This window comes from Amyelois transitella, chromosome 19 (assembly GCF_032362555.1).
Source record: "Amyelois transitella isolate CPQ chromosome 19, ilAmyTran1.1, whole genome shotgun sequence".
Taxonomy (NCBI): domain Eukaryota; kingdom Metazoa; phylum Arthropoda; class Insecta; order Lepidoptera; family Pyralidae; genus Amyelois; species Amyelois transitella.
The window spans coordinates 6320501-6335157 of record NC_083522.1 but is presented as its reverse complement, the minus strand read 5'-3'; the positions used below and the strand labels follow the sequence as shown (position 1 = coordinate 6335157).

Below are 14657 nucleotides of genomic sequence, written 5' to 3'. Positions count from 1 at the left end.
TCACAGAACATTAAGCTAACTTCATTGAAAGGGATGATTAACTCCATCATCAACATTTCTGATAATAATACACAACCAACGAGCAAAGGATTTGTGTTTAAAATGTTAAAGTTAAACAACATACTTTTAATACTCAATGTATTAACAACTGTAAATATAATTTTTATGTCACAGGGAATGGGGAGCCTGTAGTTTATAATTTGTCAAATAAATATATAAACTGTTGGGCTTAATATTGTATGCAAAGCATGTCATAATAAAGTTACAATAATATGACAACTGGTTTCAGTCATTTTCGTCCGGTTCTCGTTCGTCTTCAGTGTCGTCTCGCATCAAGGCTTTGACAAAGGAGCCGTCCATGTATGTCTTTATTAATATGCACTTCAATGTTCTACAGTAGCATGGCAATGGGTGTTCTACTGTCTCTGGATCTATTAATTCTACTTCTAGGTTGTACCTGAAAAATAATTATATTGTTTTTATTACATGAGGCCACTTTTTATTGCACTTAGTATAAGTGGGTTTTTTATGTCCTAAGCTATTTTAGCTTTTAGCTTAACGGTTTGAACCGACAGTAAGTTGCGCTATTCGGTGCCTTCGAATTTACATTACTAGTATCTACAACAAACAAATGGTAACAAACAATTAAAAATAATTACCTTCTAGGTTGCGCAGGGTCTTTTCTCATTTCCATCTTAAACGCAATAGGCTCATCTTCTTCAATCTCTTGCTCCTCAGGCAACACTATAACGGCTTGTTTCCAGTGTGTGGATGGACTTTTTGGACTTGTATCGAGCTTCACTTGACAACCGCCTCCATCTGTCGTGTCGGGGAACAAACATTCGAACCACACACAAAGACCTTGGTAAAGTCCTTCTTTACATGCAGCTGTAATAAAGTAAAAAAATATTTAATAAAAATGATTAAGCAACAGAAGACAATCCTTGCTGGCTTTTTTGGTCAATTGGGGGGCTATTTTGACGTTAACAAGGCATATTTTACCCTCTTTTCGGTTTACATTGGAGTTGAGGGGAGATGATGCCTTGTCTAACTTCATGAATGGCTTCTGCTGGTAGTGAAGAAAACACAGTATGTGCAAGCTGCTCATTTTTTTTTATATTTGCGTGTTCTCAATTCCACACTTCGCCAATATACGTTGGTCCAGGGACAATACCGACTTAGTTAATAAGTCGGTATTGTCCCTGGACCAACGTTACTGGCCTGTGTCGGCCCAAGCCTACACACATACATATAATCATGTCTATATCCCTTGCGGGGTAGACAGAGCCAACAGTACCCAAAAGATAGATAGGCCACATTTGCTTATTGATAGAATTGAGATTCAGGTTGACCAAAGCCAAAAAAATTAATAGTAATATAAAACTTACCTGTAACATGTTGAGAACTAAATTTTTCTAAGCTCTCCAATTTATCTTCCATGAGGTTTATTTTACATAAGGTCACTTCATCACCTAAAATGTCATCTTGCTCCAACACCATAATCTCTGGCTTATCTGCTTTGCTGGCTCTCAGCTGTTTGGCGAAAGTGGCCATTGACACTCCATGCACATCGTCCCACTGTGTGTACAATGATGGAAGACTAAAAGTTAGGAATATTTTAAATGACATTATTATTACTTACTTTATTCATCAACATTGACCCTGGTGGTTCCTGGCACATTAATAGGACTACTCCATATATTTCCCACAGATTTCATAAAAGACGACTAAGGGAAAGGTTTATAAACTTGGGATTCTTTTTGTAGAACCTTATTGGATAAAGCATGAAGAGATAACAAACATAAATATCGTAAATTTATAAATCTTAGATTTTCCAAAATTTCCACAGGAGCGGAAAAATGGGTCATTGTGTGTATGAATATGCGCGGGCAAAAGTTATTAAGCAAAGCATGGCTCAAGACTTTAGGAGTACTGAGAAGAACATAAGTATGTATATTATACCTTTAATCCTGGAAAAATACTATTTAGGTAGGATAGTGTAGTAGTCAAGTCTTGTAACTAGTTAGTAAAAAGCTGTTCCCTTCTTCTCTTACCTACATGGTGCCACAAAAATGGTAGCAGTCTCAGGGAACATATGCCCACCCTCTTTGAGAAACTTGTCTCTGGCCACCAGTACAGAGTCCAGCATACCCTCATGCAACAAGTAGAATCCCATCCATTCTGATACGATAGCATCAACTTTGGTGTTTTCTGGCAAAACTACATCCTCCACTTTACTGTGTATCACCTGTAAAAAGATATATAGCTATTTGTTTATTTTTTTACCATAAGTATAATTGTATGGTAGGCATTTCCTATTAACAGCAGGAAGCATGTATTTAATTGTAATATATTCACAATATGATATCCTTTCTTGCTTCTCTTATAAAAGATATCATTCAGTTTTCAGTAAACCCAAAAATTCATAGCAATAACTTCCTTATACTTTCATTTAAATTCTCAATTAAACTTAAAGAACTGTAAAACTGTAACTTCTTGAAACATTGCATTTGATATGCTTGAACTTATAAATATAATAAAAAAATAACACCAAGATGTATGTGTGTGATGTTGTGCAACAAATTATTTTTTTAATAATAACCAAGTAATACATATACCTGTCTGTACTTCATACAAAATTAACATCTACAAGCATACACAAAGCTAAATATAGGCTTTATATTTATAAACCTGAGACTCTGTCTACTCCGTTAAAACATATTACATGTATTTAGGAATGGACGGTACAGAACAGTTTTTTATTATTGCACAACATTAGATTAGTACCTACTCACATAAAAACATGAATATCAAGTGCTTCTGTTTATTAAGGAAGTGTTGATAAGAGCCTGTCTCAAATATGTAAGAGATAATGCTATAAGGCATATAATCAATATATGAAGCCATATGTTAGGCAAGAGGTAATATGTATTAAATAATTACCTCAATGACATCTCCAAAATTGTTTTCCTTCACAATTTCCATGGCCAAATGTGCTAGGTTACTGGCTTCTACAGCATAAACCTTCTTTGCGCCAGCCTGGGCGCAAAATATAGACAGAATCCCTGTGCCACAACCAACATCCATCACAACTTTGTCTTTAAAAAAATCTTTGTTATTAAATATTGCTTCTTTATAAGCTTCGGTCCTTGGGCTATCTTCAATCATCAATTTATGGATCTGTTAAAATTAACAGAAGAATGATTTACCTAACAAACTTTTGTTTTTGAACTTAGGAAAAATTAATTAAACTGAATTCTAAATATAAGGTACCTAATTCTGTTTGTATATTTTATTCCAACTAATTGACAGATTCATTAAATTTCGTTTAAATATAATATATTGATTAATTATAATATATGAACAAATTATATTTTAAAAATCTTACCTCCAAGTTTTCATAACTGGTAAAATATTCATTTTGAAAAGCTGATTCCATGTTTTAACGTAGCAATAACTAGAGATGTAACTTGTAACAGATTAAATGTAATTCAAGTTGTTTGATGAAGTAATATAAGTAGAACCTTGTAAATTCGTCAGTTTATTTTATATTGTAGTGCGGTGCGTGGATTAGATAACCTCTCTATTCTACTTGTTGGGTTGGGATGGGGGACTGAAGTGAAGGGTGAAGAGAGACTCATTCACAGATTTCATAAATAAATTTAAGAAATAGTGGTGTTATTTTAGTGACCTTGTAATAAAGAACAAATTGCAATAAGGATATTCGGTCGGTACTACCTTTTGGTACTACCTTTTAACAAAGCTACGCTTATGCCTCTGCGCTTGTCAGATGCTTAGCGTGACATAATGTAAATTCGATATGACATCTGACCAGACTATTAACATTGACAAGGCACGGATATCTACGAGCAGAGGAGACATATCTGAGGCAATAAAGAAAATGTTAGTGTAAGTGGCCAGCGAACCAAAGTTCACATTCAAGAGTCTTAACTAGACCCAAAGGGCCCAAGACTGCTTAAGTCTGCAAGGAAGCATTACAGACCTACTGGACGGAACCACTGGTTCCAATTGAAAAATTATTTTATGTTGAATAGACCATTAATCTATATTAGCTTTAGGCTTTATTACATCACACTGCAACTATTAGCGACAGAGGCTTCATATGAACTTAATTAGGAAGGCTTATCCACAGTAAACATTGTTTGCAATCCGTGGTTTGACGTATGGGTTTAAGTGATCTTTGACCATTCATTCTCTTTTACGTCACATCATCACAATTCCCATAAAAAGCGCTAAATAATTTGGAATTTAGCGCTTCCTACTGCCTTCCATTAATTTTTCAAATCTAATACTTTTTCTTCTAACAAATAATTGTTATTTAAAATGCCTTAATTTAAGCAATTTTGAGGTTAAACTGGGTACTGTATTACTACGCTTTTTTATTTATTATATACGTAATCCTGTTATAAAAATGTCTGAAACAAATAATGCGTCCATACATTAAAAATATTCGATCCATTTTTGAATGAAATAATTTGTAAAAATCAACGTAAAACTCCTCAACTACTGTTGACCACCTACTACTACTGTTACTATAACTGTTGACTACTTTAATTGATTTTGTCCCCAACCATGGACGTAATTTATTAGGTCCATGTCCCCAACTGTGACAGTTGATTGAAGTTGATGAATAAAAACATTTTGTCGCTTTTTTTGGCAATTGAACATTTTTTTTTTAGAAAGTATTTGCCTTTTCTTCGGAGGGAGTTGGCATCAGTGTAATTGACATCATTCCCTCATATCAGTGACACTGTTCAGTTTATCACACGCGCTTGCTTGGTTGCATCTTTAGACATTTTAGACTATTATCTGTGGTTCTCATTTCGCATTTTTTACTGATGTTAGCCGAGTTATAGTTTTCTTGCCTGTTTTTAAATTTTACTGTGAAAATGAAACTGTTTTAATTGTAAGAAAGATTTTGATCAAGTGAAAATGGCAAAAGAAGGAGATATGTCTCTTTTCAACGATGTATTGGAACCCTTCAGGAGGGTCATAAATACTGATCCTCCTAAGGACAAGCTATCGGCGTCTACTAAACTTAATTTTTCTGATAGTAATCAGTCTTTAAAAGAAGGTAATTTTATGTTTTCAAATTCAAGACTTAATTAGACAGATCTGCTCGAAATTGTGTCTTTCTTTTTAAATGTTATTACAAAATTTTTGTAGGTCTTTCGAACATGTTGTCGTTTGGCAAAAGGAAGTCGAGTATCGGAGCTGCAGAAGGGGTTACTCCAGAAAAAAGAACTCGAACTGGTTCTACTTCGAATTCAACGGCGGTTGTTCCTTCTCCTTGGGAAGCTAAACGGATGAAGATAGACTTGATTGCTGCTAAAGCACAGGTCAGGTCTTTTTTGTAACATTAGTTATCGAATCAAACTTTAAACTACGTTTGTAATAGCCAATATATCATCCAGAGTTTTGTTCTGTATTGCATATAAGCACAGAATTATGAAGAGTTAGTGTAGTACTACACCACTACTTTAATAACTTGTTGTTAATATTGGTTCTAACTTACTTAGGTCAATATATTTACCTTGTGCCTTCATTTTACATAAGCAATTGATTTTTATATTTATTTGTTTTAAATTTTATGTTCTCTTTGTCTTACTATAAAGGTACAAACAAAAATTGAAAATCAGTAAGCAATAAAAAATAACCTGCTGTTGATTGGGGTGTTCAAATTTATGTGCCTTTAAATATTCATGGTACACATTTTGAGCATTATTTTTATTCTCTTGTAGATAACAAAATTAGAAGCAAGGGTAGCCCATCAGCATACTATTCGCAAAGAAATGCAGATTCTTTTTGAGGAAGAGAAGGCTTCACTGGAAGAACAACATAAGCGGGATGAGCGTGCTCTGTCAGATATGGAGGATAGGCTGCAGGTCATCAGGAGAAGAGAGCAAGAGCTTAAAGATGAGCTCGCTCAGGTAATAACCTTCATATATATGGAAAAGTCCTATGTGTGTTATTAAGAAAAATATGATTTGGGTTACAATAACAATAATATAGTCCATTTCTTTCTGTATGTACTAAAATGAAAGTAAACAAGCTGATTAGTCTTTTTGTTGAAAAATACATTGCTTAAGTATTGTTAAAAACTAAAGTAATTAATAATGGCATTTGTTATATTAATTTTGTCTTTGGCTATTAATAAATTTTAAAATGTATTTTTCACCAAAAGACGTATTTTGATTGTTTAGTTTACCTTTATTTCTGAAGTAAATGTGATCTTTCAGGTGCAAAAAGATTACCAAGAAAGCAAGGCGAACTGGGACAAAGACAAGTCAGAATTACACAAGCAAGTAGCAGACTTGAAAGATCAGCTTTTAGAGGCCGAGGTGCAAAGTAAAGGGCAGGTGTCAGAAATGAAGAAGGACATGAATGAACTGCAACAGGTATGCTAGTATAATTAAGATTATCTTTGTGTGGATGTGAATTTATATAAGTATTTAATCATGGTGATACTAACTTCCTATGGTAATGGCCACAATCCATTAATATATTGAAATGACTGCATAAGTGTTTACCAAACTAGGTAAGAAACTCTTTTAAATATAAAAAAGAACAAACTGACTGTTGTAACTGAATCTGAACCCTGAGCTTGTAAGTCACTACTCCAGATCACTAATTACTGTAGCTTACTAGCCACTGTTGCTGGCTTGATACCCTAACAGTTTATGCACTCTGTACAATGCACAAAGTAAAAAACCTTAAACCTCTCATTGAAGTAGCTCAAATAGGCAACTTGTGGCCACGGTATCATGGACAATAATCATAATTTAACTTGCTGTGTTTTAAAAGGTTAACCATCAACACTTTATTGAGCATTACAAAATGCCATGTTTCTGGTAATACATAGTTAATGTGGTTTTTTGAACCAGAATCATTGCTGAAGAAATTAAGTACCTTAACCTCCCTATTATTTTTAAACAAATTTGAATTGATTAAATATTACCAACAGGCGATAGAAAGCTACCAGTCAGAAGTGGAGATCTTAAAGAAAGAGGTAGCCAAACAGACCAGCAGGGCAGAACAGTGCACCTCGCTACGCACACAGCTGGAGAAGCAGACATTTGAGTTGCAACAGGTCACGAACAAGTTAAAAGAGCTGGAGTATGAGAAGGACTCGTATAAAGACTGGCAACAACAGGCCAAGGTGATTGTTTTTTTTATTTTCTAGCTCGATGTGCTTGTGAATAAAAGTACTAATTATGTTACTCAAGGATTTAGGTATTCTAGTATGAATATTGCAGTATTTTCTGTGGCTTTTTAAAAGGTGGTTGAACAAGTCTATTGCCCATGTAGTTCTCATACTTTACGAGTTTTCTCCCTAAATCGGATTTACGCATCATACATTATGATTAACAAGGAATCCTGATAACTGCAAGGATATTTCTTTCTGCCACTTTTATCTGGACTCAGCAAAACAAGATTTTCCAGATATGTTTTGGAATTATATCAGAAATCAGTAATATTTTTATGATAACAAGCTGATGAAAGTGCTGCTGCCTAGTGGCAATCATTCACGAAAGGTAAATTTCTATAATAAACAGATATTTGAATTAGTTTATCCAATTTTCATTCACAGACAGCCCAGAAGCGTCTATCCAATATGGCGGAACTAGAGAAGGAGGTAACGAGACTCCGGGCCAACGAGAGAGGTTTACGTGACGCGGTGGGCAACAAGTTGTTATTGGAGGAGCAGGTGCACGTGCTGACCAATAGGGTCGAGGCATTGCAACCGGTGCAACAGGAACTGCATAAAGCTAAGGTGATTAATTCCATCATTTCTTTTAAAAGGTTGATGATAATAAACCGTCTTTGCATGGCAACAAAGTGTAATGATACGTGCTTAACACATATCATTAGGCTTTGTTGAGTCTCCTTTTATTAAAAAAATTTCTTTTGGTTTGTTTTCATGGAAATTTCCACAAATTAATTATGTTACTCCTATAGTTTTAAATTAAAGTACAGATTTATTTTAATTTTTTACTTGTAACAAACATGTTTTTTTTCTCTTTATAATATAAATAAAATTCAATTCAAATGCAAAATTTTTTTTTATTCATTATTATAGGATACTTCGTATCGCTTAATAATTGTCAAAATGTATGGTTTAACAACATTGGTTGACGTCAAAATATTTCTAACGTTTTTTAATTAAGTACTCTTACTTACTCTTGCTTTACTGAATGTGCTCACTACAACATACAACCGGCATCAAAAGGCACAGGAAGCCTGAAATTTGGCTACGCTTTCATAGCAACTGATATCTTCTGTTTATAGATACAGTTTCGTTCATAACAATATAATTGCAGGTGAAAATAGCAAACCTTGAGGCTTCCCTGGAAGAGTGGAAGGCGGCGGCCCGCGGGCACGGCGTGGAGCAGGCGCGCGCGCTGGGCGCCGCGCTGGACGCCGCGCTCACCGGCCAGCTCGCCTCCGCCGAGAGCTGCTCGCAGGCGCACTCGCAGCTGGCGCAGAACAATGAGGTATGGAGTACATTACATTACATTAAATCACACCTCTTTCACGGAGGGTAGGCAGAGACTACCTCTTTCTACTTGCCACGATCTCTGCATACTTGCTTCGCTTCATCCACATTCATAACTCTCTTCATGCAAGCTCGGCGGTTTCGGGTACACATGTACATTAATGACACGTTTAAATCATACAGGATGGCCAGAGTACTTTTCATCCGCTTGGCTTATCCCAGTTGTGACATCTCAGTGATAGTATCAAATTTTGGATGCACTCGTAAATATATCGGAGAACATACGGCGGGAGACGCTATATGTAAAACTTGACTTCTCTAATCCAGGATCGTGGTCCACCCCGGGCTTCTCCAGAGAGGCCACGACGCAACCCAAGACTCACGATTTTCTGTAATTTTTGAAATTATACGTGAGTCTGCGAAAGACATAGCGTACTTTTTATTCCGGTTCCTGTGGGATTTGCGAAGAACCTGTATTATATATAAGTGGTGCTAAATTTTCGCGGGCGAAGCTGCGGGTAAAGGCTAGTTATTAATATTGTATATGTTTCTTTTAGGAATTAGCTACATTGAAGTTCGAACGTGACAAGGCCACTTCGAAGCTGGAAGACTTGATGACGGTTAAGAAAAACCAGGAGACACATATACATAGGCTGCAGAAGAGGCTATTGCTCGTTACGAGGGAAAGAGATAGCTATAGGTAAATTTTTGAAAGTTACATAGTAGTAATTATCTTTCTTAGATACCTAATCCACAGTATTAATAAAGAGAAAAATTTATATTTTTGTATGTTTGTAACCAATAAACTAAATAACTACTGTGACTCACTGATTTAAAAAATCTTCATCATTAGAAAGTTCCATTATTCATAAGGGTTATACAACAACTTACAAATTATATTAGATTTCAGATAAATAAATAAATATTTATAATCTGGAAAAAAAGCAGCAAAAAAATCCTTCTACAGCGTGTGCTGGCCACATGGTTAATTATATACGCATATAATGTATAACAAAAATATGGGTTATTAAAAGATCTATAAAAAAGCCCGTGACACAATATATCTAACTTCTATTATAAAGTTATGGTATGAAGATTTTGAATTGAATTACATATGTTTTTTCAGACAACAACTAGACTGTTACGAAAAGGAACTGACAGTGACGATGTCGGGCGAGCCAGGGACGGACAGAGCCACCTTACTGTCCACTAGAGTAGCACAACTCGAGAAGTCTTTGCAGTCTTACCGCGACCTACTGGCCACGCAGGATACACAGGGGCAAGCCAAGAGTAAATACTTCAAAGATAATATTATAAAGAGATTTTTTGTGAACAACTAGCTTTTACCCGTCCGCGCGCCACTTACAAAAGAATACAGGGTTTTTGCAAATGCATCGGGACTTTCGATATGAAGATAACGCGTAAAAAGGAAACAGACAAACTAAAAAATTCAAAATTTTGGGATATTGACTTCAACAATACTTAATAATTGTCATATCTTTCTTTCGCATCTATACATATAATATTTATAATATTGGGATTCCACGATAGCGAAGCCCCTGAAAACAGTCCAATAACATTATATTGTTGAACGACGTAACTGTAACTAATGTTGCCGAATTGCAGAAATTTTTGCTATTTTATTGAGATCTTTGGGCCACGCAGCGGCAAGATAAGAGCGAGTTATATTTATTATGTTTTTTTAAATGTATTGCCAGTGTTTAAGTTGAACTAAGCGAAGCACATCTTAGAAAACCGTATTAAGATAGGGGTAATTACTTTCGCGTAATGTTAGTATGTTTGTGTACTAGACACAAACATACTGGCTGATGAAAAAATCATACCTAGGTTTATAGATCCCCCATATCGATTTTTGGGCAACACAGACATTGATCGTTTACTGTTTTATTATATGTATGTAAAGATGGTGTTCATGTTATGTTTTAAAAATAAAATAATTTATTTTTCCTTGTCGTAGTGGTGGAAGGCCTTCGTAGCGAAGTGAGCAAATGGCGGTCGGAGGCGGAGTCGCTGCGGCGCGACGCGGGCAAGCTGCGCGCGCAGCGGGACGCGCTGCAGGCGCAGCTCGAGCGCATCGACCGCCAGCCGCTCACTAAGGTAGGCACGTACATGCATACGTGAAGAAATAGAGGCGGACGGAGTTTTACTATACACCAAGAAGAAGCACCAATAGTATGCACCACTCTATATATACACGCCTCACGTATCCACTCTCACCTCACCGATCCGGACGACCCCATTACGGCCGCCGTCCCCCCCTCAGACCCCCTACCGTCCCAGCAGAGGCACCGTGCCGACATTCTCGCGTACATACACCGCGTTCGCCGGCGAACGCGAAGAAGTAGGAATAGTCGCCAGTTCACTAGGTACCGCCCCGCGGCGGCCCCCGGTGGATCCGCCACTTAGTCAGGCCCTTATGGCAGTTGAACACTAGGTTCAACCTACTCGGGTTGCGTCAAAGCCGAGGTTTGTCCCACTTTGGGAACCCTTTTAGCAGCCACTGCGTCGGCAGGAGGCCCTTCAGGCCCCGCCACTAAAAAGTCCGGTTAAGTTGTAAAGCCGTTCAGGCAACAATTAAAAATTTATAATATAAAGTAATAAGTTTTTACATAAAAAAAAAAACACTCTCACCAATAGTTTGATAGTCGGCCGCTATTGTGTACGTCAAAGATGCGTCGAAGATTATCTCACGAAACGTCACTCGTACATGCGAACAACGCCGCCATTACAATGCTTCACATTAATTCAAGCTACATTCCGTCCGCCTTTTTTTGTGTAAGTCTATGCATACAAATACATACTTAAAAAACAGGCTAAAATGATGATGATACATACAGGGTGTAACGGAAAGGTGGTACCAATTCGGATAGGATAAAATCGGCCCATGAAATCAAACAACTTTTCCCAAGGAACATGGGGTGAAAGCCGAAGAATAAAATATTATATCCTGATACAAGAGTTGTCGATCAGGCTTAATAATTGAATTGAGATTCAGATAGTGAGAGTTACTAGACAATGGCCTAAAATAACAATACCAAGTTTGTAAGCCCTTCTCTTGATTAAATTTGCAGGTGCTTCACTTAACTGAAAATCCTGCAGCGGCTGCGCAGAAACAGTTCCAGTTAGATTTAGACAATGCTCAGGAAGAGGTTAGTATTCAATTTATTTTTATTACGTTTGCTGAATTATTGACATCTTATCAAGTACATATATTGTGTGATAAAAATACGTTCAATCCGATGTATTTGCACTGAAGATATTTTATCAATATTGCTTAGTTGATAGACTTTTGAAATTTAATCACACTTATCCAACCATTCATTTTCATTTTATACTTTATTTTTCTGTCTATTTAGTGCACAACAGTATTTTATATAAAACTGAACGTTAAAATATTTAAAACAATTTATTCTGACGCAGATAAAAAGGCTGAAGGCGTTACTGCGCGAGGGCGGATCTCACACCGACCCTGAGGAGTTGCAGCAAATGAAACAACAGCTAGAGAATAGCCGGATCAAACTAAAAAGGTATGTGCTGTTTATTAGATAACTTGTGACTTTATAAGGGCATGTAGTGTGGAGATCCGATCCTACCTCACGGTACTTATCCGCACTATTAATAAAGCGTAAAGATTTGTATTTTTGTATGATCGTAACTAATAAACTTTGAATTGATATTAACGAAATTAAGCACAGATAAAGAATAGACCTTCTGGATTTTTCCACGGGAGCTTAGACCCGCGCATAGCTAGTCAATTACATATAGTTACGGCTGTGTGTTGTCTGTCAATGGCGCAGAAAGCTACGATGGAATATCTATGTTCATTGGTGAGTCTTGGGTATAAATATGAATTTTCAGAGAATTATTGGAAATTCCCACAGCAAAGGTCGGGATTTTGAGTGCAGAGCCACAAGAAGAGTTTTATGATTGCTCCGAAACTATTAAGATACGAACGAATCATACAAACACACATACATATATTCTCGTCTTCAACATTCAAGGCTTATTCTATATATTCTGATGAAGCTCAATCTTGAGATTTGGGACGTATCATTCTATTTAAGGCATTTAAATTTTTTCCTAGTAAAGTCAATATTATTATTTTTTTTAGAATGAAAGAAGAATTTACGTCCTCTGCGCAGGAGTATCGGAATGTCGTATACATGCTATTAGGTTATAAAATTGATAGAACTGGACACAAGAACTATAAGTAAGTTGACTATATTTCATTTGAATAAAATATTTTTCTAAGAAATACTCTTGGGTTATTTTTGCTGCATGGTTATTATTAATTTTATTTGGTTCTCAAACTGATGGAACAACGTGCACGCTTGTTATACATTTTTTATGCATTTAATTTGACCAAAAATGTCGATTTATTTGCAAATGCACGGTTTTTCACCAGTCGTGAAATATTAGATCCTTCTCATATTTAGACCTCGATTTTGTGTATAAAAAATACACTGCTCATATGAATCACACCGTGTCTCTATAGAACATCCATGATTTTTATGTATTCTACTTTTGTAAAAAGCTGCGAAAAAAAAAAGAAATTGTCCTAACAAACATTTTTCTACCCACAGAATATCAAACATGTACGCGGAATCGTCAGAAGAATACTTGTCGTTCAACCTGTGTGACGAAGACATAGAAATGGTGCATACAGACTATTCGGCCACCCTCACAGATCTCGTAGAGTTACACCTTCACCACCATAGATCTATACCAGTGTTCCTTAGTGCCCTTACTATGGAACTCTTCACCAGGACTACTATGCAGCAAGAAACTCAGTTAAATTAGACGTTATCTGGTTATGAGTAATAGGAAATAAGTAGTCTTTTATAATTCTCGTAAGACGATATATAAATAAGAAAATTGATGTGTCAAAAAAATATATTGTGTCGACGACTAAAAATGGAATACATAATACCATAAAGCGAATGACAGATTTAGAACTAAATCTCCAACACCACAGATCTTTAGCAGTGTTCCTAAGTGCCCTCACTGTTGAACTTTTCAAAATGAATACTATGTTGCAAAAGACTCTAAAGGTTCTAAATAGGTAATAAGGTGTCTTATGAAGATGTTGCTTTCCAATGCACAAAAACAATGTTTTGTGGACTTTTTATCTATAGCTACAAATGGAACACAAAAAAAAAATTAAAGATTTAGAACTGAATCTACTACACCATAGATTTATAGTAGTGTTTCTAAGTCGCCTAAGTAGCTAGTAGAAGAACTAGCAGAACTCTTCACAAGGACTAACTACTATGTAGCAACAAACACATAAAATGTTAAGGTTCTAAATAGATAAATGGTCTTTTATAGTATTCGCAAGAAAAAATGCATTAAAAATTGTGGACTTTTATACTTATGTCGAGTGAAGTGTGTATCGATTTTGCTGTATATTGTTTATTCATATGAACAAATTTTGTAATATGCAATAAAATAGTATTCCATTGATATATGTTATGCAGAGAATATAAGTACGCTGGGCTATAGAATACAAAATGACTCAAAATTTTGTAGAGATGCATAGCACCTTCGTTGAAACAAAGAGCGTCTTGGGTAATAAAATTGACATTTGTTGTAGTGTTGCAATATATCGATTTTGGAAAATGACTAATTCTTTATTTTTTTTATTTTAATTTATTTATGTACATCAAGGAAAAAATACAACAAGACCTTAGACTTAAGAAAAGCTTTGTACAAGGGCACTTCTTGTTTACTTTTTTATTATTACTTATTAATATTTTTTTTAATAACAGCCTTAAATGGATTGATACATGGATTTTTATTATGTGTAATATTAATTCTGTGGATGTTCATACAAACACCAGCGCTATAATCAACTTCCTTGTTACATCCAGCGTACTTTTGCTCAAAAATTTAAAGGTTAATATGTTACATAGTCCAAATAATCTTCTGTCAATAATAAAATGTATATACAAAATTCACATAAAAGTGTTAGATCAGATATGATATGAAAATAAACATTTATTTTGTACTTTCCTGTTTTTTTGTCATGTTAAGTTCAAACTGAAACTGAAAAAAACATTCCAATAAGTAGGTAGTAGACTTTCGGTTCGGCAGTTTCAGTTGTACAGTAAAGGCAAAC

General features: G+C 35.5%; 2 protein-coding genes across 2 annotated transcripts; one reads left to right on the top strand and one right to left on the bottom strand.

The window, feature by feature from the left end:
• Positions 1-285: 285 nt before the first annotated feature.
• Positions 286-3781, bottom strand: LOC106132695 (uncharacterized). Its single transcript, XM_013332191.2, has 6 exons — positions 3389-3781; positions 2944-3180; positions 2055-2248; positions 1389-1600; positions 660-888; positions 286-457 (listed from the first exon to the last, which is right to left on the bottom strand). The coding sequence occupies exons 1-6, from the start codon at positions 3437-3439 to the stop codon at positions 286-288; spliced, it is 1095 nt and encodes a 364-aa protein (XP_013187645.2). The 5' UTR covers positions 3440-3781.
• Positions 3782-4750: 969 nt separating this feature from the next.
• Positions 4751-13943, top strand: LOC106132780 (mitotic spindle assembly checkpoint protein MAD1). The gene is made up of 14 exons (XM_013332309.2): positions 4751-5095; positions 5188-5360; positions 5763-5951; positions 6261-6419; positions 6986-7180; positions 7613-7795; positions 8343-8516; positions 9076-9218; positions 9645-9808; positions 10497-10636; positions 11611-11688; positions 11960-12066; positions 12651-12749; positions 13123-13943. The coding sequence occupies exons 1-14, from the start codon at positions 4954-4956 to the stop codon at positions 13337-13339; spliced, it is 2163 nt and encodes a 720-aa protein (XP_013187763.1). The 5' UTR covers positions 4751-4953; the 3' UTR covers positions 13340-13943.
• Positions 13944-14657: the final 714 nt, after the last annotated feature.